At 35.8% G+C, this 26,323-nt stretch overlaps 1 protein-coding gene across 1 annotated transcript in view; it reads right to left on the reverse strand.

The window, feature by feature from the left end:
• NAALAD2 (N-acetylated alpha-linked acidic dipeptidase 2) overlaps positions 1 to 26,323 on the reverse strand; it is a 53,800-nt gene that overhangs the window by 4,589 nt on the left and 22,888 nt on the right. Inside the window, exons 7-19 of the mRNA XM_084894643.1 lie at positions 24,887 to 24,980; positions 23,804 to 23,899; positions 19,241 to 19,326; positions 18,828 to 18,947; positions 18,647 to 18,729; positions 16,479 to 16,542; positions 15,337 to 15,404; positions 12,968 to 13,059; positions 11,766 to 11,856; positions 10,109 to 10,373; positions 7,905 to 7,986; positions 7,645 to 7,737; positions 1,210 to 4,386 (exon numbers count right to left, since the gene is read on the reverse strand). Of these exons, the coding sequence (XP_084750769.1) occupies positions 4,197 to 4,386; positions 7,645 to 7,737; positions 7,905 to 7,986; positions 10,109 to 10,373; positions 11,766 to 11,856; positions 12,968 to 13,059; positions 15,337 to 15,404; positions 16,479 to 16,542; positions 18,647 to 18,729; positions 18,828 to 18,947; positions 19,241 to 19,326; positions 23,804 to 23,899; positions 24,887 to 24,980 (1,424 nt within the window). The 3' untranslated portion in view covers positions 1,210 to 4,196. The remainder of the gene's footprint in view (positions 1 to 1,209; positions 4,387 to 7,644; positions 7,738 to 7,904; positions 7,987 to 10,108; positions 10,374 to 11,765; positions 11,857 to 12,967; positions 13,060 to 15,336; positions 15,405 to 16,478; positions 16,543 to 18,646; positions 18,730 to 18,827; positions 18,948 to 19,240; positions 19,327 to 23,803; positions 23,900 to 24,886; positions 24,981 to 26,323) is intronic.

A 26,323-nucleotide genomic window follows, 5' to 3' on the forward strand; every position in this document is an offset into this window, starting at 1 on the left:
GCGTTGACTTGTATTGACATAACCTTCAAACACGTGGTAGCTACAGAACGTGTGAAGTGCAATTAACAAGTTTTGCTTGAAAAAGTTTGTGTTTGGTTTGGTTTTTGTTGCAAAACTAGGGCTAAGAAGATGGCGGATGAAGAGCATATTCGGCACTGCATGCTTTACGAGTTCCAATTAGGAAGAAAAGCAAGTGAGGCTGCAAAAAACATCTGTAGTGCTCTTGGTCAAGATGCAGTTAGCACCAGAAAATGCCAGCGTTGGTTTGAGAAATTTCGCGAGGGAAATTTTTCGTTAGATGACAAGAGTGGTCGAGGCCGTGTGTCCAATTTTGATCAAGAAGCTCTTCAAGCTCTTTTGGTGCAAAATCCTCAAATTACCCAACAAGAGCTTGCGACAACTTTAAATTGTTCACAAAAAACAATTTCCAATCAATTGCGTGCACTTGGCAAAGTCCAAAAGTTTGGAAAATGGGTTCCTCATGAGTTGACCGACAACAACCGTAATCAAAGAGTCGAAATTTGCAGTTCGCTCCTCTCTTGTCAAAACCGTTTGCCGTTTTTAGAGCAAATTGTTACCGGAGATGAAGAACGGGTGCTGAATGTTAATTTGAAAAGGCGGCCTCAATGGTTGGACAAAAATGAGGCTCCGCAGCCCACACCAAAACCTGACTTGCATGCGAAAAAAGTGATGTTGTATGTTTGGTGGAATTTTAAAGGATTTCTTCATTATGAACTTTTACCATCTAACCAAACCATTACAAGTGCAGTGTATAGTGCCCAATTGGAAAGGTTAGCCCTAGCTTTAAGAGAAAAAGAACCCGCGCTGATTAATCGGAAGGGCGTAATTCTTCACGATAACACACGACCGCATACTGCAAGAATCACTGCTGAAAAACTGCGCCAGTTGGAATGGGAAGTTCTCCCTCAACCTGCATATTCTCCGATTACCATTTGTTTCGTTCTTTGCAAAACTTTCTTCTTGGAAAAAAATTTAATAATGAAGAATGCCTCAAAAATGCATTGACCGAATTTTTTGCATCAAAATCACAAGAATTTTACAACAGAGGGATTAAAATGCTTCCTGAGCGTTGGGCACAAGTAGTAGAAAACAACGGCAACTATATTGTTGATTAAATTTTGTTGTATTGTTTAAATTCGATTTAAAAAAGTATTAGAAAACGACATTAATTATTACTAGACCTAATACAAATATTTTTTCTCCCATTTTGTAGGTTGTGTTTTAAATGTTTTATTGTGCAAAAGTTTTAAATTTTAATGTTCCATTTGTTGGTTTTTCTGTACATTATTTGTGCTTTATTTGTCATATCTAATAAATGCTTTCCAATGCCCATGCTAAGAAACTGCTTCTCTACATTTTCTTCTAGGAGTATTATAATATCAGGTTTTATGTTTTAGTCTTTAATTTTGAATTTTTGAGTGTGGTGTAAGATAAGGATTCGATTTCATTGCTCTGCATGAGTTTATTCAGTTTTTCCAGCACAATTTTCCCAGAGTACTCTTTCTCCATGGGATGCTCTTGGGTCCCTTGTAAAATATTAGTTGACTATATAAGCAGGGATTAATTCTGAACTTTATTACATTTGTCTTGATGGTATCATACTGTTTTTATTGTTGTAGCTTTGTCACACACAAAATGTGGTACCTCCAGCTTCCTTGTTTCTCAGGATTGGTTTGGCTATTTGAGGGTCTTTTGTGGTTCCATACAAATTTAATGATTGTTTTTTTTGTGTGTGAGTTGTTTTTTCTATTCGGTATTTTGATGGGGATTCCACCGAATATGTAGATGACTTTGGGTTATATGACATTATAGCAGCATTCTTTCCGTCGATAAGCATGGGATATCTTTGCTTTTTGTGTCTTTGATTTCTTTTAGCAAAGTGATGTAGTTTTCATTATATTTTTCACTTTCTTGGTTGAATTTAGTTCCTAAGTATTTTATTGTTTTTTTGATGTTGTTAAGATCATTTTCTTGTTCAGATGTTTCATCTTTAGTGTATCGAAATGAAACTGATTTCTGTATGTTGATTTTGTATTTAGTAATAATTTTTACTAAAATTATTTTCAACAGTCTTTGGTTTGAGATAATTTGTGTTTAAAACCTCGTCATATGCAAATAATGACAGGTTTACTTCTTCCTTTTCCATTTAGATGCCTTTTATTTCATTGTATTGCCTAAATGCTGTAGCTACTACTTCCAATGCTTTATTGAATCAAGGAAGTAGGAGTGGGCATCCTTGTCCTGTTCCTAATCTTAGAAAGTCTTTTTCTCCATTAAGTGTTATGTTAGTTGTGGGTTTGTCATTTTTGGCCTTTAGTGTTTCTTCCATATGCAATTTTCTGAGGGTTTTAATCCTTTAAAAAAATGTTACATTTTGTCAAATGTTATTTTTCCATCAATTCAGATGTGATGTTTATCCTTCATTTTATTAATATAATGTGTTACATTTATTGATTTGCCTATATAGAACCATTTTGCATTGCAGGGGTAAATCCCATTTGGTCATGGTGTATAATCCTGTTTATTCATGAATTTGGTTTGCTGATATTTTATTGAGAATTCTTATATTTCTAGCCATCAGGGATATTGATCTATAGTTTTCTTATGATATTCTCAGTGCTGGCCTCAATAAGTTTGGAAGTATTTCCTCTTCCTCAAATTTTTTGAAGAGTTTGAGAAGGATTGGTATTAATTTTTTGCATGTTTGGTACACTTCACCAGTAAAGCCGTCTCCTGGAGTTTTCTGTGTGGGAGGTTTTGATTGCTGATTCAATCTCTTTGCCCATTTGTAGGCTGTTCAAGTTTTCTATTTTTGGGGATTTAGTATTGCTAGTTTATGTTTCTAGAATTTTATCCATCTCTTCTAGGTTATCTAATTAACATATAATTTTTCATAATAGTCTCTTATGGTCCGAAGTATTTCTATAGAATCAATTGTATCTTTTTTTCATTTCCAGTTTTTAGTCTTGCTTTGCTAGAGACGCATCAACTTTTATCTTTTCCATGAATCTGCTTTCATTTTCATTGATCCTTTGCATTTTTTTTTCTTTCTGATTCCTATTTCATTCATACCACTCTGATCTTACTTTGAGGCTGAATTGTTATTTTTTCTAGTTCCTTGACATATAAAATTAGATTAAGATCTCTGATTTCTTAATTAGTTCATTTATCACTTTTAACTTTGTTTTCAGAACTGCTTTTGTTGAATCCTATTATTTGTTATGTTATTGTGGAAAATCAGTGAGATACCCTCTGCTAATGTTGAGGTATTCAGGAAATCTTTGGCCCTAAACTAAGTACTCCCACTGTTTTATTGTTGTTTTGGTTAGCAAGCATAGGTACCAGGGGAAGTTTCTCTTATAGTCAAACTTTGAATGGTCATTTCTTATTGTAGTTAGTGTGCCTGCCTATAAGGGCTTTATAAATTTTTATTTTCAACTCTTTTTTGCTAATTGAACAAGCTTGTTCAACCCTTAGTCAATTTACCCATAATTCTGGGTCAGTAGCCTCTGCATAAAAGTTTACTGGTGCTGATACAGTTTTTGTGGCAACTTTTTTTTTTTTAACCTATTACAATCAGTAGAGGTGAAGCTAAAGTATATTCACTTTTCTCTTTAATAAATACCTAGAAGTAGAATTTTAGTTGTCATAAAGTAAGTATATGCTTAACTTAGAAGCCAGTGTTTCCCAAATTATGGTACGTGTACCCCCAGGGGTACGGGAAGAGTTTGGTGGGGATATGCACTGCACCGTGCTTAGCTGCGCCTAATTCTACATTCTCATGAGTACGAGGGGTACTCAGCGTTATGAAAATTATAGAAGGGGTACACATATGTCAAAAGTTTGGGAAACACTGTAAGCTAACAAAATTTTTTCCAAAGTGGTTATACCATTTTAAATTTCTTCCAGAATATCTGAGATTTCAAGTTCCTTGCCATGTGTTAGTTTGGGGAATTTTCAGTTTTTATCTCTTTCTGCCACATGAACGGAGTTTTTGGTTTTATTTTGTTAATAACACACATGATGAAGTGATGCATTTTTAAAGAACCAGAACACACTTTGCAGATGAACAAGGTGGAAGTCTAAAATCAAACATGATATGAAAAAGATAAACACAGATTTTATCTTCAGACTTCCAGTGATATTTTTAATGGATGGCCACTTGGCTGACCTTACTATACCACTTCTTTCAGTGTTTCTGCTGCTGCTTGAATTGTAAAGGCTGCAATAGAAATGTGTTTCTTCACTTCTGTCCAGGCTGAACGTGGGTCTGCTTTATTTTCAATGTCAAACATAGCATCATAGATCCCAGGAAATGACTCTCCAGCATATTTGTTGTGCCTGCTTGGAGCAAAGATGATGTGCCTATTAGGAAAAAACAAAACACAAAAAACATAAGACAGGTTGAGTTTAAAACTATATAAATATACCTTCTATGCTTTTTTAAATATGTTCCCTTTTCATTCTTTCTCTCCTGGCATTCGCTATTATTACTCCAAAATGAAGACATATAATTGATTTGAGATACTTATGTAACAGTATTCTTTTAAGCAAAGGAGCTAAATCTATCATGTTGCCAACCCATATAGTTGGAATGGAACTAGATTCTTTTAAGTTATGTGCATTAGTTGTCTAACTGCCTAGACTGCCATAGTGATAGAATGTCTTTTATGGGTATGGGTGTATGTATATGTATATATACATATGTTATTTATATATATATGTATATATACATACACACACACATATACAGGTCATAGATATTCCTCAGTACACTTGCCATCTTCTGGAGAATTGTGAAGGGAGAATGTTATGAAACATTGACAGAGGAATCAAACCTTGTTTGAATCATTGACCTGGCATCTAACACTTCTGTTCTCTTTGGCAAATTGTCTAAGTTCTCTAAACTTGTCCCATAGGTGTAAAGATTTACTCTTAGCCACTTTCTAATATGCAGTATGGTATTGTTAACTATAGTCATCATGCTGTACATTCCCATGACTTAGTTTGTAACTGGAGGTTTGTAACTTTTAACCACCTTCACCATTATGACACATCCCCCACCCTCTGACAACCACCAGTCTGTTCTCTGTATGTATGAGCTGGTTTGTGTGTGTGTGCTTTTGTTTTAATTCAATATATATGAGATCATATGGTATCTGTGTCTGATGTGTTTCAGTTCCATTGATTTCTGTGTTTTTCTTCCAATACCATCCTGTTTTGATTGCTGTATCTGTATAGTATGGTTTGATATCAGGGTGTGTGACACATTTGTCTCTGTTCTTAGGATTGCTTTGGCTATGCAGGGTCTTTTTTTGTTCCATGCAAGTTGAGCATTTTTTGTTCTATTTCTGTGAAAAAATGCCATTGGGGTTTTCATTTTGTGGATTGCTTTAGGAAATAGGAACATTTAATGATGCCAAATCTCCCCAGCCATGAGCATGAATTATTTCTTTGAGTCATCTTTCAATATTTTATAGTTTTCATTGTACAGGTCTTTTACCTCCATTCTTAAATTTATTCCTAGTGTTTTATTCTGCTTATTACAACTATAAATTCTTTGTATACTAGTATTTTTTTTTTTTTTTTTTTTACTCTGCAATGTTAATGAATTTATTAGTCCTAACAGGTTTTGGTAGTCTTCAAGGTTTTCTAGAGTATGTTGAATAAAAGTGGCCATCTTTGTCTTATTCTTGAAAAACTTTCAGTTTTTCACCACTCAGTATATGGTAGCAGGCTTGATAATTTTATATATATATTCTTTTATTATGTTGAGTTTTTACCATAAATGGATGTTGAATTTTGTGAAATGCTTTTTCTGCACATATTGATATGACTTATTCTTTTAATGTGGTGTATCACATTGATTTGCATATAGTAAACCATCCTGGCATCCCTGGAATAAATACATGGTGTATAATCCTTTGAACGTATTTTTGAATTTAATTTGCTAATATTTTGATGAGAATTTTTGTACCTATGTTCATCAGGATGTTAGCCTCCAATTTTGTTTTCTGATTTCCTTGTTTGGTTTTGGTGTCAGGATAGTGCTGGATTCATAAAATGAGTTTGAGAAGAGTGATATGTATTCTTTGATTTCTAGATTGGCCTATTACTTGTTCAGTAGCATTTTTTCCCCCACCTGTTTGTGAACTTCCCAGTTTTCTCTTGTAATTGATTTCTAGTTTTATACCATTGTGGTTGGGAAATTTGCTTGATATGATTTTAAATGTTGTTTTGTGGCCTAATATATATCATCTATCCTTAAGAAAAATGTGCTTTCTGTTGCTTTTGAATGGAATGTTTTATATAAATCACCAGAGCCAGGCAAGGTAGAATTGTCTCTGGGCAGTAGCTACACAAATTGGGGTGCGGCAGGAGAGCAGAAATATTGCTTCCACCAGCTTCCATTCCCTGAGAGCACCTCCATATGCTTTCTCAGGAAGACGGGTGTGGAGTAACTTGTAAGTGGAGAGCTCTAGAACCAAACCTTCCAGGCTGTTCCCTGGGCAGCGGCTATAAAAACCAGGACACGAGAAACTGGTGCTTTGGCGCTCCAGAGAGAAAAAGCATAAATATGGCACCTATCATCTAGAATCAGAAAACCCATAATCTAGTTCACTTATACATATATAAGTGACTTCCAGGGTGTTTTCATTTCAAGTAAGATGGTGAAAACTATTTTGTAAGGGTGTTTATCACTAAATAACATACTAGTTCATGTTCTCTATGTTGCCTTTCTTATAAATATTAGGATTAGTATTAACATCTAACTGATAATAAACAGGATTTTCAAGTCTAGCTCTGCTAGATACTAAGTCTAACTTGGGCAAATTATTTCTTTAAACTTCAGGTTCCCCAGGGTAAATGGAGATTATTGTTGCTTTCACCCCCCAAAGGCTTGTAGGTTTAAGGTATATGGAGGATTTAGCTCAGAGAGACACTCAGTAAATAGCTGCTATTTTTATAAAATCATAAGTCATATGAACATAACTGTTTGATGCCAATATATTACTTTAATCCTTTGCCTGTTACTAGTTATTTATAAGCAAAAATTCTAGATAGAAAAAAGAGGCAGTTCCTTTAGGGGAAATATGAACCATCTTCAAAAACTCAAAATGTTAAATAAAAATATATCTAGATTTATTCTATTCAATTTTGGGGAAATTTACAGGAAAAACTTCAAGAGGTAGTAAGCACCCCATCACTGGAAGATTCAAATAGCGGCTGGATGTTTAGATACAGGCACACCTTGGAGATTTTGCAAGTTCAATTCCAGACCACCACAGTAAAGAGAGCTTCCGTCTTTTTTACAAATTGAAGGCAAAACCCTCTACTAGCAAAAGGGCATTATGTGTGAAGCTCAGTAAAATGAGGTTTGCCTATATCTGAAATCCTAAAGAAAAGATTTATGCAGAATGTTGAACCACATGAGTTATGAGATCCCCTTAAAGATTCTGTGACTTTACATCTACAGCAGAGCAATAAGGAACATGAAATTATTGTAAGTTATACTGTTTTTGCAGAAATTTTTTCATGTTCCTCTTGATATACGTATTTACCTTTCACTCACATGACAGTAGTTGAAAGTATTCTTTAGTGGAACACCTGTCGCTTCCTTACCTGTAGAACTTCCTCCCAGGTAAGCCCAGGGGATCGATAAACGCTCTTTCCAGGAACATCAGCTGGTCATTCACGATTCTCACTGCCATGGGACTTTGAGAACAAGAAACAGATTACAACTCTTACCTTGAAGCCATATTTTAAAATATTAAATAAGGATAAGGCTGCCCATAATTTGAGTAGCAGTGATTTAGTGTGCAATGTTTAAGTGACTAGGTTGCTTTTTAAAACAGCAGGGGAACTTTACATGGGAAGCTTACTTATTAAGATCCACTTCTGCAAGTCTTCGGTGGAAGTCTGAAGCAGCCTCTGAGAAGTTTTGTACAGCAGAAAACAAGGCATCTTTCCAAAGGAGAAAAGCAGGAGGGAAAGGAGAAAAGCAGGAGGGAAATGAGTAAGTACAAGGGCTTCCTCTCTGAGGTTTGCTTTCCTGCTCTCCCATTCCAGGTTGAGATGACTGAATAATATTGAAGCTGTTTTTATACTGAGCCTCTGGCAGAACCATGGAAATTGTTTAAAGTATTGTGACAAAGAACGTGTCAGAAATGGCTAAATTGGTTCTTAAGATAATAACTTTTAAGAATCCAGGGCATGTATAATTCACACTGCTACTAAGGACAGTAAGCCCTCACTTAACATCATTGATAGATTCTGTAACTTTAAATAAGGCAACATATAATGAAACAAGTCTTACCATAGGCTAATTAATAAAAACTAGACTTAAGGTCCACAGGCATTTATCTATGTTTTAATGAAACAATATTAGAGGACCTACTATAGTACATTCAATATAAAACCTGATTTATTTAGCCCTAGATATTCTATAAACTTTAATTTTTATTGCTGTTTTAAACCATGTAAAAATCTAATAATAGATATGGGAACTAAGGACAAAGGGTCAAAGAAGTAATTGTAAATTTCAAATGAAGCATAGAAATCAAGATAGATGAGAACTGAAATGTGTTCCTGGGATTTAGTAACATAGGTGGATGAAACTTTGGCAAGAGGGATTTCACTACAGAGTAGGAACTTGAAGACAGTGCAGGGGTTTGGTTAACGGGAGGTAAAGAACTAGAAGGGGGGGAGAGTGTGGGTCATCCATTCTGTCATTAAAACATTTGAGGGACTTTTTTTTTTTCCTTTTCCTGGCACTAAATGAAAAATTTTGATTGTGAAGTAAGTAGGGCACATCAGGAAAGGAAATGTTTTTAAGATAATGAATCATATGAGATGGAAAGTTTGGTAATATATGGGGAGAAAGGTATTAATAGATCAGAGTAGGTTCTTAAGTAGTCTTATAACAGTAAAAATAGGTGAATCAATTAACCTTGTCTAAAGAATCCTTCCACTATAGCTGTGTGGTTTCTCTTATCAATTTAGCTGATACAAATAGATAAAAGATAATTTGCCAAGAGGAAATCAGGGCGTTTAGGTAGAGATCTGGATAGCCATGGACCTATGGATATCAATCTTGCTGTAGACCCTGCTATGTCTATATTTTGTCTCTTATGACTAAACACAGTTTTCTAAATTGTCTTTGCTTTATTTCTAGATCTTAGTATTCTTCAGAAAGTTATGATCAGCAGGTACTAATTCTTATGTAATAATACTCCGAAGTCATTACTGACCTTTGTACTCCTATAGTAGTACTCTCTGTGTATAATAACTTGTCCCTTGCATTTTGTTGTCTTCCCCACATGAGACTTTAAGCTCTGAGGACAATGACTGTCTTATTAAACAGACTATTCAAACATATATATATAGTCCAGGAAATAACAGAACTTGCTACACAATAGGCAGGCAGTACAAATTGGATAATTACACGTTATATGCTAAAATATACTCAGAATAATAAACCAGTAATAATAGGTAGCATTTATGAGCACTAAGTGTCAATCACCATTGTTTCCGTGTCAAACAATTGATCCTCCACAACAATCTTGGAAATGTTTTTTTTACCATTTTACTCATAAGAAAATTGACAACACACAGAGGGCTCAAGTAACTTTGCCAAGGTCTCACAGTAAATAAACAGTAGAGCCAGGATATGAACCACACCCAATGTTACTACACTATTCATGTTTTGTAGAACAGCAACCACAATATTAAAAAAAAATCCTCCATGTAGAGAAACATTAAAAGACATACGCAATAATAATTACATATGTACTGGAATTGGTTTTCTCTTCTTTCCAATATTAGTGTGGTGGTGTACTGCATCTATAGAGTAGTCTTAACAGTAAAAATATTTTAAAGTCATTTGTAGCACTAACTTTAACAAAATGAATTCATTCTACAAAGACCAAATTAAATCAGTCTTTACTAGATGTTAAATTTGTTTCTAGAAGCCACACTACTAAGTGAGGCAGGATAAATTCTAGATGACACAGCATACATTGATGATACCAAATATCTTAAACCTGTTACTTAAAGATTATGGAATACCTGCTCAGTCACTTCTTACCAAATGATACTCTGTAGTCTTTCAATTGTTGGTCGTGTTTCTTGGATAAATTGTAGATACTTGTTGCATAGTTTTTCAAAGCTTTTGCATAGTCTTGAATATTGAAAGGAATGATTTGAGAGTCTGCAAGCTCATAAACCAGTGCCCCTCGTAATTGAGCCACAGAGAGCTGTTTTTTAAATGTCGGGTCATAAAATTTTTCGACCAATTCAAACGTCTCATAAATTGTATGATATACTGGGTAGCTGCTGTATTTATCTGTTTTCTAAAGAAAGGGTGGGGGGAACCAAATACAAACATTACATATTCAAATGATTGAAGAAAAAATATAATTATATGACCCTCTTGAGTTTTATTGCAATGAGGTAAAAAAAAAAAGTTACCATTAAATAATTTATGTAATCTTCATTCAAAATACTTCGACTTAAATTCTCCTTATTGTATTTCTGATAAGATTAAGGAGTTCATACTCAAGTTGCAAAGGAGTACACTTGACAATTGGGAATGAAATGTCTGGGCGGTTAAGTCTATGTAGCTGAAGGATGATGTATTTAAGCTCCTTCCCTGTCTCCCCAGCTAGTGCATAACCAAATGCCATTTAACCTATTTAAATATTACCATTATAAAAACATCTTATGGTGGTATTCTGTGTAAATATATATTTTTAATTTCTTAGGTCTTAACTTTAGTTTTTATGTATCTTCATTGATATCAGACAATATCCTTATGTCTAGTATTCTGTTTTTAATCTGCATTGTCTTAGTAACTAGGTAACATGGTTCAGAATAATAGTATAAAAATGAAAGGGCAATGAAAGAGGTAAAGCACATCACTTATTCAGTGTGATGAGTATTAATATACAAATGCATGCCTTTGAATTATTCTACTTCATTCTTAGTTATATTCTATACAAGTAAGATGTTATATTGCAGATATGATTTGAAAATTATTAAAATCTGACAAATCTACTCAGCTCCTGCCAATTTGTAAAGCTATATTTTGCTTTTCTTCACTCTAGGATTCAGTGTGATTTATGATAATTTATAACAGAGGCAAGCAAACATTATATATTGGCATATCTAAGTACTTGTTTATCATCGGCATATCTAAGTACTTGTTTATCATCAGTGTATTTGAAAGGCAATCATGCAAACCAAGATCAAGTTAAAAATGAAAAGAAACTTGTTTTGTTGCCTATTCAAGAGTTTGGATGCAGATGACTGGCAGGGTGGTAATGTGGGATGCCTGTAACAATAAAGAATCTCAGCCGCATTCCTTGTAACAGAAATGTTCACCAGCATATTTTCTCCAGGAAAAGCACATCAAAGCCTACCAGACTAGGAGCATGAGATTTTCCAACAATGCCTGTCTCGGGAAAAGGATGTGAGCTACTACTTAATATTGATCACTAGATAAGTCCCTGATATTATTTGGTCAACTACTACTACACTGAATAACTCTGGCAATGAAAATCACAAAATCACCCAAATTTCTATCGAATCCACTTGGAAAGGGACATGCAGTCTGTCTCTATCCCTGAAATTCTTTACAGGCCACATGTCCACCCAGTGCCTGTACCAAACAGCAAAATGGCAGAATCCTTAACAAAAAGGATGTGGATGAGGGACTATGTATCCAAAATAATAAAATTGCTTACCCTATTCTTGGTGTAACGGGCTCTGCCTGAAGCAATGCCAAGTCTCTGAAAATAAGCTTCAAAATCACTTCCAGATCCCAGCTTGTTAATTCTACATGTAGAATGTAAATATACATACAGAGAATGCATAAGTAAAATGAAGTTAAATATAATAGGTGGGGCAGTGAATCCCATCCCAAGATTAGAAGGAATTTAATGGCACATTTATAGGATTTAGGAAAAGATATACCACCCCAGGACACTTGGGTGCCATCTGCTGGATATTGGTGTGATAAATCTGCATTGATCACAACCAGAGCTTGGCAATGCCACCAAAAGACCCCAGTCTAGTGACTGCTGTGTTCCATATTTTCTGCACTTAGGGTATTTGTTTAGAGGGGAAGACAAGATATGGTTCCTGCCCTCAGAGAATTGTGCACTGATCAGAAAATGGCAATGAGGAAGTCTTAATTACAGTATATTTGTATGTAATTAAGAGACCACTATACACATATATATGTATTACATATAATAATGTAATCACATGGAAAAAATTGTCATAACAAAATATAAAATTACATATGCATGAAGAACCTAACTATATACTTATTTCAAGTGGGTTTTTTTTCCTTCTATGTAAGTATGTGAAACATTTATAATAGAAACACATTTAAACTTTCACAGATGTATTTGGAATGTGGAATGAAGCCATAAACCACTACATCATCTGCTGCTTTTAGAAATTGAAGTAGAAAATAAATATAAAATAAATTCAGGAAAACTGTTGTATGACTGAGATGAACTAAAATACATTAATACTTAAAGTCTAAGTTGGTTAACAGGTATGATTAACAATTTGGTAGTTATTGATAATCCCCATTAATAAGTTTTAACTTCATCTTTATCATTTGAAGTTATGTTGTTAATGTATTCAGTACATATCTAAATTAAATTTTATATAAGATGCAAAATAATGCCTAATATTGTATCAAAATAATTTTGACTAAAATCTTGTGAAACTAGATTTCTGCTCTCCTGTGGGTTAAAAGATGTGGCTGTTCTGGCTGATCAGCACAGCTAAGGCTGCACAGAGGGATCCTGTAGAATTGTCTGGACTCAAATTGTTGAAGCACCTGAGCATTATATGCCTGGGGAGGAAAACAAGGGTAAAGGGGGATTCCTAATCTATCCTGTGGTAGAAATTATACAAACAAGTAATTTACCTAGGAAGGTTTGTATTTTCAGATGAAGGGTCCTTTCCCAACCAGCTTTCATAAAGAGATTTACCCTGAAAACCATCATCGGGGCTAGAGATCTGAAAAGAAAATACTGGGAATTAGAAGCAGAAGCAACTAAATTTATGCCAACATAAAACCACATATTAATAGCAACTTTTAACTATATGCATGTTGATGTAGAAAAATATGCTTTTGGAAATAGGAAGAAAAATGTCCAGCCCAAATTCTTGTTTATGATGCCTGCCTATTGGTAATTTTGCCTAATAACCAAGGATGAAGTTTACTAATTATTTTAGTACAGTTTTGCATAGAGATTCGTATTTTTAATAAATGTAATTCAATACCTTTTAGTAGGAAGTATTGGGGGAGGGAATTATATTTACTTTAGAGTAAATTGTTTTTGTCTGGGAAGAGTTGCAGAGTCTTCGGGCAACAGATTAGATTATGAAGCTGAGCTTGAAACTGTCACTATAAACCTTAGTTTTATCACCAACCCTGGTGGTGGGTGAAGAGGAATGTTATTTTAGAAAGTCTGATTATATTTGAATAAAGCTGGGATTTGATAGGTTTACAAATCTCAGATTTCCATTTGGGAATATTAAGAGACTCTGGTATACCTACACATTTTTATTACCCTCGTTAAAAGAATGTTTACAAACACACTTATACTTTGCTTTTCTTTCTCCACTCTACGAAAGAACAGGGGCATGTGTTGGAACAATGAGACCTTGTGGAATCTGACCATCTCTAGTTTAGATCCATATTATCACACATATTGGTTGAAGTTTGTTCATTTATAGCTCTGCTTTGTTCAAAAATGGACCCAAGATAGACCCTACTTATCTCAGACATCTTTGGAGTCTTGCTTTAAACCCTAATTTTCTTACCTGTGGAAATGGAGAGAATGGTGCCCGTCTCAACTTAAACATCATCTCTGCTATCTTCTCTGGCCTTTATACAGAGTGAGTTATTCCCTCATCACCACATAGGAGTCTTCAGCGTACAGTCCAGGCACTCCACAGAAGCATCCCCTCCCTGCTAGCATGCTGCAGCTGCAGGGATGTTCAGCTCATTTCCAGACAACTGACTGGGATCTACTCAGCTCCTGCCAATTTGCAATAGCTGAGGTCCTGCTCTAATTCCTACAATCTGCTTGGACCAAATTCCCTGCAAAATCCTCTCTATTGTCTATAATCAGGCCGTCTCAGTCTAGCACTAACCAGAACCCTGTCTGTTTGTCCTGGACACCCTGGATCAGATTTTTCTGTCTCCGCTATATGCACTGTCATAGTTGCTGTCCCTCCTCCATTGCATGGACACTTTGTCCCATTTCTTGCTTTTATCTTCTCTTAAGCGCAGCCCTCCTGGCCCAGCCAGTGTTACTCAGTGGTTGAGTATCAACCTATAAGCCAGGAGATCATGGTTCTATTCCTGGTCAAGGCCCAGGTTATGACTTGATCCTCAGTGAGGAGCATGCAGAAACATGTTTCTATGTCCCCTCCCTCTCTGAAATCAATAAATATATATATTTAAATGAGGGTAGGGGGGAAACTCAGCCCTCCCTACCAACCTCACCTTACAACACACATTAGAGGTTGATAAGCTTGTAATCATATGCTTACAGGAGAAGAAGAGAGTCCTTTTTCTACTGAGTCTTGGTAGATTTGTCAAGCGCCATTTCTCACCATCTTCCCACAACTTACTTTGTGCTTAGGTCATACTGAGCTACTCCGGGTCAGGAAGTGTGTTCTTTCATCCTCCACATCTTTTGAGAGACCTATGTCCTCTGCTTAAGCCTTCTCCCTCACCTTCACATCCTTCCGTTCTACAGCCTGAGCATTAATTATTCTGTAAACATCCCCTGATGCTTCCCAACTTCCCCATCTACCTCGGGACTTTAGGTTCTCTTCCATAACTGTTCTTCATTGTATAGAGTATCCAATATTCCAGGGAACTGTAATTCCTCATTTACGGCTCTGTATCCTTTCTGGATTACAAAGTATTGGAGTCAGTGACCTTGTCATTTATCATCATTGCTGCTATAAATTATTTTATGGGACCTGATAGCTAGTAACCACTCAATAAATATTTGTTGAATGAATGAGTAGCCAAGGCAATCTCTGAATCAAGGCTTTTCCATTCCAGCTCAGTGGACACAATACAAACTTAATAGAACAGAAGTTGGTGACTTTACAATTAAGCAATACTATCTTAATTGTAATGTCACATCGTGTATTAGAGATTTTTGTTCTGCTTTGTTATACAAATCAGTTATGTCTGTTACCAGTTTAAAAACAAGTACAGCTAATCCGCTAGTCCATTAATCAGAAAACATGAGACATCTAATTATGTACCTCTTTTGTCAGCTTATACACCAGTTGGTAAAGAAGGGGTGTACAGTCAACTCTGAGAGTATAATTGCCTGTAAAATAAAGCACAGAGTATTTTAATACTTTCAAATAAAATTAAATATAGATTGAAATTTCAACTTTATTTTCTAATTATAAAAATGTAACAAATTTCAATGGGGTCACTCCCTGGGAATTGAAAATAGGGTGAAGCCCTGCCAGATACTTGGGTAGAGCATTGTCCTGATATGTCAAGATTGAGGGTTGAATCTCCAGTCAGGGCACAAGAATCAACCAATAAATGCATAAATAATAGGAACAACAGATCTCTTTTTCTCTCATGCCCCCTTCTCTCTAAAAACAATCAATAAAAAAATTTAATAGGGTAGAAATAGTTATTGAGGAGCAAAAGAGACTGTAGTGTACTCTTCACAGAAGGTATAAGTAGACTTTGGTAGCTAGGACAGCAGCTACCATATTGTAAGGGTCATTAACACAGTGTCTCTTAGAGGATGTTTGGCAAAGAAATGGTAAGGCTGCAGCATTCGTTCAATTAGTATATAGCAAGACATTACACTGTGGAAGGGAAGGATAGAGACAGAGAGGAACATTTGAGAGTGATACATTGATAGGGTTGCCTCCCGCATGTGCCCCGACCAGAGCTGGGGATAGAGCCTGCAACCAATGTACATACCCCTGACCAAGGTCGAATCCAAAGCCCTTCAGTCTGTGGGCTAACACTAGCCAGAGTCAACCTGGCTAGGGCTGGAAAGTATTTCTATGTGAAATATTATGTAAACTACTTCTGAAATATTTTAGTCAAATTCTTTAAAATATATTTTTATTGGTTTCAGAGTGGAAAGGGGAGAGAGAGAGAAACATCAATGAAGAGAATCATTGATCTGCTGCTAACTACATGCCCCCGCACCAGGAACCGAGCCCGCAACCCAGGCATGTGCCTTTGGCCAGAATTGAATCTGGGACCCTTCAGTCCACAGGCCGATACTCCAAACCAGCTAGAGCTAGTCAAATTCTTTTAATACCTCTATAGGAAGGACGTAGTTAATACTAGATTTTAAAATAGTAATCCAAATGCTAAGAATCCTAAAGAAATTAGGCTCGATAGCTTAGTTATACATTAAATGTACCTTCAATCGATGAATCTGAGTTGATGTAAGCGATGCCTCTCTCCTGGAGTGTTTTTGCATTCTCCTACAGTTGAAGCAAAGTTGTTACTTAAATCATAGTATTTATAGTTGTGGAAATGGAAACAAACCAATTAATTTAGTTAAAAAAAAAAAAGTGGTCTGCAAATACTTTTTAAGAATCAAATACCTTTGCCTTCAACCATAATTTCTGAAAAATGCCCGATAGCTGGTTGGTTGACAACAACATTAATGAAATTAAAACAAGAAAGAAGAAGATTGTGCTGCTATAGTTATTTATTGTTTACAATAGAGGCAGCCCCAGAGAAAAAATACTTTCAAGGTGTGGTTCTTTTATTCCCTAAACCAGACCAAATGTGAAGGGATGAAGCTACCAGAATGTGGATATCCCCCCAGACCTACTGAATAAGAATTGCTGAAAGCAAGGTCTGGAAATCTGTATTTCCCAAAAGGTGTCCTGGCAATCCTTAACACTCATTGAAATTTTGAGATCATGGATACCCAAATAAATGTAGCATTTTAAGTGAAAAAATAGAAAATTTCACTTTTTTAAAAAAATTAGAAGATAGAATGAAAAAAAAATATGAGAGGAAGACAAGAAAACAAGAGGGAGGAAAGGAAGGATCTTGGACAAACACAAGACCGATTCTGACTTTCTCCCTCTCCACACCTCCACAAAAAAGATTAAGTAGAGAAGATGAATGTCACACACAGATAGGAATATGCCGAGGGTGCCCTTTATTTCTCTCTCACTACTTATAAGAACTTATAAGCATTTAAAGCTGTGAGACGTTATGGCCCAAATGAGGACTGGCACTTCTCTGCACTGCCCATACACACCACACAATACTTACCTCTGTTATGGGGAGCTAGAGGGTCAGAGTTTTCATTATAACAGATTTAAATTAGAAATAGGGAAGATTTCTTAGTTACTTAAAGGATGCTATTGAATATGATGGAGGGGGAAATGGTAGAAAACTAGAAATTTGAAATTATCTTTTAACCAACAAGAATTTAAATTAATGCAAAGCATGTTATTTTATATCTTAGATTTCTTTGATCTTTATTTTAAGCTGCTAAAATTCTAGAGACATGTATTTTTTACATATATTCATATGAAATTACATATTCTAAATGTAAATGACCTTAATTAAATTTGGCTCATCTAAATAGTCAACTTCCAAAAAGCATGTTTGTAAAAGCAATGTACTAATAAAGCTTTGTGATATAAAGGGAATCAAAAGGATAAGTGATAGGTAATTGTGTGTGTGGTTTTACCCCCTTACTGATTTGATTCTTACTATTTTAAAGTAAAGTTAAGAGAAAATGAATCAGGAGGAAAACATTTTAAGAACTAGAGCCAATGCCAAGAAATGTTTGACATGTTTCAAACAACCCCATAAAATCTGAATTATAAAAATATCTGGACTTAAAATAGATACTCAAGGGAAAGGGAGGGAGAATAAGTGCTTATATAGTGCACATGCCTTTATAAGAATCATGAGCTTACCTTGTACATTTAAGAACTTAGTTACTCTACAGAGAGGCTAAGGGGAAAAGATGAAAGAAGGTGGCCTGAGAGAGACACTAAATGATAAAACATAAAGAGCCAGTCACAAATGAAAATCATATCTGAAGAAAAAATAAATCTTAGGAATTCTAAAGTAAGGCAGTTAACTAAAGTAATTCTATGTACAAACTAACATATACTCAACAACCTGGCACTTTTGTGAATGGTAAAATATACATACGATTGCAATTTTATATGGAGTTGCAATTGTATACGTGTGAAATCAAAATCAAAGTCAAGACATCTTTATAGGGCCTCTTGTATTCTTGGAAGAATTTCAAGGAAACATCAAAAACTTGAAAAGTCACTCTAGGGATCTGTAGGAGTTTTTAGGTAAGTTAATTCACTTGTCAGTAACAGCTCGCTAGTCTTGACTATTTTCTGAACTTAAGAGATTTTAGGAGGTTATTCTGTTTTGCCAAACTGATGTGAAAGTAAAAACAAACTCTTAAGTTCTTAAGTTCTCTTGAGACTTTCGACTTTCTCCAAATTAAAACCATATTAGGCAGTGGAATCTATTTGTGGACATCCTGAGGCACAGAACTTTGTTCCCTGTTGACCAAGAAAATGACTGACTTACCTCAGCCCACTCTGTGGATCCCAAAAGTCCAAATTCTTCTGCATCCCAGCTGGCGAAAATGATAGTTCTCCGAGGTCTCCATCCTACAATCATTGTAAACACACAGTTAGGTACACCTGCCTAAAATAAAGGAGAATCAGTGTGTCACTTTGTCCTCACCCACCCAAGAAACATTACCTACCTCTACGCATCAGTTTTCCAAAACTCTGAGCAATTTCTTGAAAAACAGCTGTGCCAGTGGTTGGGTCAATACCTCCAAACACCCAGGAATCCCGATGACCCCCCAGAATAACATACCTGTCTGGAAAAGAATGTGTTCAAAAGAACTACAATTTGAAAGGCATTATAAATAGTTATAATTTACTATGTGCTTTTTAAATTTCCTCTTGCTTGAGTTTCCTCCATAGAAAAACATTAGCACTACAAGGGAGAGTCTTATTTTAGATTAGTACAAGTATTTTTTTTTGAAATGTACTAGTTTTATATTAGCAAAAAAAAAAAAAAAAAAAAAAAAATCAACAGTTGAGTACAGTGATCTTCTCTCACTCTTAATGTTTGTAAAAACAAAGGGTTTCTAAAAATTCTCAGACTCACCAGGTTCCACAGATCCTCTGATAGTTCCAATTACGTTGTAAATCCTTGTAATTTTATTGGTATTATGAACATGCATTTTAACCTTCCTAAAATTTCAAAAGGAATAAATTACTTCACATAGAGTGTTATGCCTAAAAGCTTTCTTTCAACGTTTAATTATGAAATGTATCAGAAGTGCAAAAAGCTCTATAATTATAATAGTTCAGTGAATTACCATATAGCCACCACCTAAATTAAATAATTGTTGATATTGTTGAACCAATTGCAAGTAAGTTGCAGACATCATGACATTTTACTGCTAAGTACTTAAGCATGCACCTTATAGTAAGATTTTAAAAACTCAATTATTTTATATTCTTTCTATAACTATATTGATATTTAATTAAAATTCAAAGAAATCTATTATTCAATATGTCTTGGGTATTCATTCTAAAATGTAAAGTATAGGCTGCTTAATTACAAAAATAAGGAATGCAGCCATTATGTATTTAAGGGCAAATAAGTCATTTTTTACATGTGGCTTTGTATTTACATTAATTTCTGCTGTTTAATAGTTTTCTTCATTATTGAAGTAGTGTATCAATTACAGAGCTGGCTCAGTGCTGCCCGTAAGAAACATGATAAATTCTATAAATGGAAATTGGGGGAGTGCCTGTTAATATGTACAAGGCAAACATACAGTGAAACTCCCAGGCCATCACTGATGATTCCGATTTGGGGAAATCTTTTAAATATTCATTCAGGAATTATAATCAACCTAATTAGAATTCAAAGGAAAATATAATCAAAGACAGGAAAAAATACATTCATATTTCATGAATCCAAAATGACATGGGAAAATGTTGAGTCTTTTTCATAAAGAAACAAAATTTACCTATGGAGGGGTTGCCGGTGGGAGGGGTGCGGGGGGAGGAGGGAGGTGAAGAGTGGAGATTCCAGCAGTTTGTGATTTGTGGTTCATTTTTTAATGGAAGAACTAACAATCTGTCAAAACCTATAAATTGTTAAGTGCAGGTTCTGTGTTGTTTTCCCTTCAAAAGTTTATTGCACTTCTGAGGGCATATTTAATTTATGTGCAATATTCAATTAAAAATGCTTTTGGAGGAAAACTTATCAATGGTTGGTGTTTTGTGTGTTTTTGTTTTTGTTCATTTTAAGACATCAAGTAAAGGATTTATTTTTTGCTGATAAAAATTGATAGCAAAGCCCTAGCTGGTTTGGCTTGGTGGATACAGTGTTGGCCTGTGGACAGAAGGGTCCCGGGTTCAATTGTGATTAAGGCCACATGCTCTGGTTGTGGATTTGATCCCCAGTAGGGGGTGTGCAAGAGGCAGCCAATCAATGATTCTCATCATTGATGTTTCGATCTCTCTCCCCCTCTCCCTTCCTCTCTGAAAACAATAAAATACAGATTTTTTAAAAATAGAAAAAAACCACAAAAACATGTTTTCACATATATTTCTAAACATATGAGCCTAATATCTATTAAAAATTCATTGATAATATGTCATTAAGTGAAATTTTAAGAAAGTCAAGCGAGGAATGAGAAAAAAACGTTAATTTTTTTCATTAGAAAATTTTATTTTAATGAAAATGAACAGAGGCTATCTATTCATATTCTCAAGAGTTCATCCACATCTTTTTTTAGTTTGCTTATGGAAGATAAATTATTCCCCAGTGGCAGCTGTGGCTAGGAATTTGATTTCATATCCTGTCATTTGGTAATTTCTGTAAATGGATTATTAGATAATCAAGATCTCTTTAGTGTAAGATCTGACAGAAAATGCATTTTTTAGTAATTTTGTGTTTTTGTCCATTTTGAACTCAAATCAATCAAGGCTTCTGAGCCCATGTTGAAGGAGGTCAGCTTTTTTATATGTTGACCAGAGAATTTTTATGTTTTTGAGTTTTCTCTTGAACTGTGACTAAAAATAGAACTAAAGCTTCATCTTTGCTGCTTTCTCTGACTGTTTCTGTTTGTAAATTAAATAGGCTTTTACCTTTCACTGTGTATTTTTCTTACCTCTAGAGGACATTAATACATTCTATATAATACAAGAGTAATATGTAAATTGACCCTAATGGCAGAACGACCAAGAATGACCAGTCATTATGACACACACTGACCACCAGGGGGCACTCAACACAGGAGCTGACCCCTGGTGGTCAGTGTGCTCCCACAGAGTGAGCTCTGCTCAGCCACAAGCCAGGCTGACAGCTCTAAGAACAGCAGTGGTGGCAGGAGCCTCTCTTGCCTCCTCTGCAGCGCTAAGGATGTCCAACTGTGGCTTAGGCCTGCTCCCCATGGACCTAAGCTGGCAGGTGGACATCCCCCGAGGGCACCTGGGCTTCCAGAGGGATATTCACCTGTCAGCTTAGACCCGATCCTCCAGGAAGAGGGCCTAAGCCAGCAGGTGAACATCCCCAGAGGGGTCCAGGGCTACAAGAGGGTGCAGGCCGGGTTGAGGGACCCCCCCTCACAAGTGCACAAATTTTCATGCACCAGGCCTCTAGTTAGATAATAAAATATATCAAAGGAACTCTGTTCTGATTGAGTTATAGAGATAAATAAGCATTTATGTAAAAAATTCTAAACTGTCTATAAAATAAGGAAATTAAACTTCTAATACTTTGAAAGTTCTGAAATGAAAATAACTAGCCCTGGCCTGCTAGTTTACTTGGTTAGAGCATCATCCAAAACACCAAGGTTGTGGGGTCAGTACACATAGAAGAAGCAACCAATTAAGCATAAATAAAGTGGAACAAAAAATTGATGTTTCTTTTCCCTTCCCTTAAGATCAATAATCTATATATACCAGTAGCCCTGTGCACAAATCATGCACCAGTAGCTCTCTGCGGGGCCTGGCCACTGCACCTGCTGCCCAGAGGTTCTCAGTGGCCCAGCGGCCCATCGCAGCCAGGCGTGGGAACGCTTGCTTCATTGCCACAGTGATGAAGCAAGCATTCCACCAGGCTGCTCATGCTGCCCACTCTCAGGGACCATACCCCAACCCCTCCAGGACTGGGGGACTCCAACAGGGCTAAAAGGACTGGGCGCCACCATCTTGTGGCTATGGGTGCCGCCATCTTTGTGATGGAGTGATGGTCTCTTTGCATATTACCCTTTTATTAGATAAAACCCTAATATGCAAATAGACTGGAGATAGAACAACTGAACAACTGGTCGCTATGATGTGCACTGACCATAAGGGGGCACGTGCAGAACATGGCAGGCATCAGCTGTGGCAGGATGGTGGGCAGGGGCATCAGACCAAGGCCGGTGCTAGTTGCTGCCATTTGGGGTGAGCCTCTGGTAGGTTTAATGAAAATTCTTTGTTCCCATGCACTGTGGCCCTGCCCAGCGCTTGCACCTGCTGCTGGCACTGGCCCCACTCACACCTGCTGCCAGTGCCCAACGCCAGCCCCGATCGCTTGGTGCCATCAGTGGGTATGAGCGGCGGCTCCCAGCCCCGATCACCCTTCAGGGCTTCTCTACCTCCCCCTGCTCTTGAGGAGTGATCAGGGCTGGCAGCCACCTCTCATACCCACTGCTGGAGATGGTCCCACTTGTACCTGCCTCTGGCACCAGCCCCAACCACTCTGCACCATCGGTGGGTGTGGTTGGGTCCGACGCCATCCGTGCATGGGAAGGGCAGCAGTTGTGGAAGTTGGGCTGCTACAAGAGGGGCCGAGACCACCTCTGTGTCCACTGCAGCCTCATGGCCGGCCTACAGTTCCTTTCAAGATGCACGAATTTGTGCCCTGGGCCCCTAGTCAATAAGTAAGAAATTAGAAAAAATAAAGAACACTCTAAGAATTCACACTGTTAATGTGAATTCTTAGCAAACATGACTAATTATCTTGGTTTAATAAAAACAGCTTTACCTTCCCTGATTTATCACCGTGGCATTGCCTTATCTCTCCGCATTTCAGGCAAATCAGACTCCTTCACATCTGACCATGCCATGCTGTTCAACTACTCTGTTCCAGCTGATCTCTCGCTGGCATTTCCTGCCTGCCTCGATCCAGTGGAAAATAAACTCTGAAAAATTAAGCTCAGTGAACTCGTCCTCTATTATCACTCCTCCTGTACAACAGTGCTGTAATGTGTTAATAATTAAAATAAGTGTATTGAGCTCCACCATAGTTAGTGCTTGCCCATTTGATTTACATAACCCACCCAGTAAGTGATCAGTAATGTTGCTTCCTTTCTCTTTACTTCTTCCCCTTAAGTCAGCCTAGTGTTTCACACATGCTAGTATAACATTTTGAAAGTAATAGGGAAACCATTTTTTAAAACTTAAAGTAAAAAGGGATGTTAAAATACTAAACCTATAAACTCAAAAGTCTCAATTTTTGAAACTATGAAAAAATTTCTTCCACTAAATGAAGAAATTTGATACATGATTCTGTATATATTTCTTAAGTGATATAAAATGATCATTTATTATAGAAGTGAGAAAAAGATGATAAGCAAAATACACCTGGTAGAACAGTTATCTTGACATTTTCCCCATTAAACACTGAAGGCTTTTCCAGGCTATTAAATTACAGTGAGATTACCTGGAAGAATCACGCCCTGTGAAGCCCGGCCCGACGTTGTAATCCACATTAAGACTTCCTTTCCAGCTGTCTGGTGAAGCGGTTCCTCCCATGTGGCTGCCAGGAGAAAATGAAAAGACAGAATAAGGCTGAGCATCACTATTTCTTAGGAAAAAAGCATGAATTGTGGTAATGAGATATTCATACACTTAACAGATACTTATTGAGCATTTACTAAGTGCCAGGTACTGCCCAAACTCCCTTCCCTTGTGGAGCTTACATTCTAAGGAGAGTCATAACTGAAATACATAAGCAAAACATTTCATGTGTTAGTGCTAGGAGCGAAGGAAAGATTTACAGAGGAAAGGGAAAGCTGCGGCCTCCTTACTTGTGATTTTATTTATGTAGGGATGCCTTAGGTCCAAGAAAATCCTAAAAATATAAAATACATGACTGTGCTAAGGAGAAGAAATTAATTTATAGAGAAGGCACTCATTATATAGTAGGTATTCATAAAGCAATTAGTAAATGATATTTATACAGACTTAAAAGTAAATATATATAAGGATATTTGAAAAGGAACATCAATTATAGGATACATATAATAGCAGCAAACATTAATAGAATGTGTACCATATTTTAAATACTTTACATGCATGACCTTGTCTACTTATAATAATGCTATCAGGGAGAAACTATTTCAGTCCTCATTTTACAGATCAAGGAACCGAATCAGAGAAAGATTGAGTAAGTGGTCCAAGTTCACATATCCAAGTGGTGGGCATTATCATTTTTAAAATGCCGGTCAAGTACAAATATCAAATGAATATTTAAGAAAATCCAACTACTTCAGAAATCTCAAATCAGTATTTTTCTCTTTGGGCATAGTTTTGCTTTTGAGACTCATTCGTAGCAAAACTGTTTTCTTAGGCACTAAACTGACTGCAGGTATGGGGGTGGGGAGGAAGGATGTGCTGTTATTCCTACTTCAGGAGCTATTTTGATCTGATACTCTAAACCTAATTAGGTTGCATTGATTTTAAAAGATAAATGAACACATTAATGCAAAATATCTTATTCTCATAATCAACAAGAAAACTGTACCGTAATAATATTTCTGCATCATTAAACCCAATAGGATGTACAGGGATTTGGGGTATTCCCACTCCTTCTTCAACATCAAGTCTAAAGGTGTACTCTGCAAATATAAATTGCATAAAATGAAAACAGTTGAAGAATCTGAGCCAGCGGTATAAAAATTATTTTTTTGTTACTATTGCAGATTTGCTTTATATTTGACATTATTTTCAAATTAAACATTCTGCCCAAATCAATGATTGTTTTAACTGATATGATCTATTTAAACCATTTACATTCTAATTTAAAAATCAATTGTAGGTATTGTAGCACCCAAACTTGTTTTGACATTTCACACAATTCTCCTGAATTTTACAAGCATATTTTATTTTCTCAAGGATATCTTGAATCCTTGGAGAAGCTTTAACTTAAGGTATCTAGAAAATGGTTCCCATATTCTGAAACTAGAAATAACTACAAAAAATTTAAAGGGAATTCAAGAGATCTTGGGAGTAAGTGGTAAACATCTTATAAAACAATATTCTCATTAAAGAAAGGTTGAAACATATTATCAGGCTTAAAAACTTTCTTGGAACTTTGTCAATCAAAATAGAATTGTATAACACTGAAACACTTATTTAGAAAAAAAGGTTTCAAACAAATGACATAAGATTCTACCTTCAGAAACTAGAAAACAAAGATAAATTAAAAGTCAGCAATAGGACAGAAAGATCAGGGCACAAATATAAGAAGAAACCGAAAAATGACAGAGATTATCAATCAAACTCAAAAATGGTCCTTTGAGAAGATCGATAAAACAAATCTTTAGCAATACGGATCAGAAGAAAAGTACATAAATTGCTCATATCAAGAATAAAGAAAATATCACACTAATACATGCAAACAAAAATTAAGAGATTATTATGAAAAACTAACCCCATAAATTCAATAACTCAAATGAAATAGACAAATATCCTTGAAGACACAAAATGTCAAAGCTCACTCAAGAATAAATATATAACCTAAATAGCCATATATCTATTAAAGAAGTTAAATTTGTAGTTAAAAGCATTCCTACTAACAAAACTTCAGGCCTGATGGATCTACTGAGGATTTCTACCAAACATTCATAGAAAAAATCAAGTCCATTCTTATAAACTCTTGCATTAAAAAATGAAGATGAGATAGCTTCAAACTCATTCCATGAGGACATTATGACAACAAAATAAGGTCCGAGATATTACAAGAAAACAAAGCTATAATCTGATATCCCTTAGGACTACAGACTAATATTTTAACAAGATGTTAGCCCAAATCCAGCAATATACCAATATATAAAAGGATAATGCAATATAACCACCAAGGATGGAAAAATTGGTTTAACATTTTAAAAAATCAATTTAACTTAAAGATAACTTATTTGATTTCAATAAATGCAGTTAAAGAATTTGACAAAATCCAGCA

Source organism: Pipistrellus hanaki (genome assembly GCF_964339955.1).
Source record: "Pipistrellus hanaki genome assembly, chromosome: 9".
Taxonomy (NCBI): Eukaryota; Metazoa; Chordata; class Mammalia; order Chiroptera; family Vespertilionidae; genus Pipistrellus; species Pipistrellus hanaki.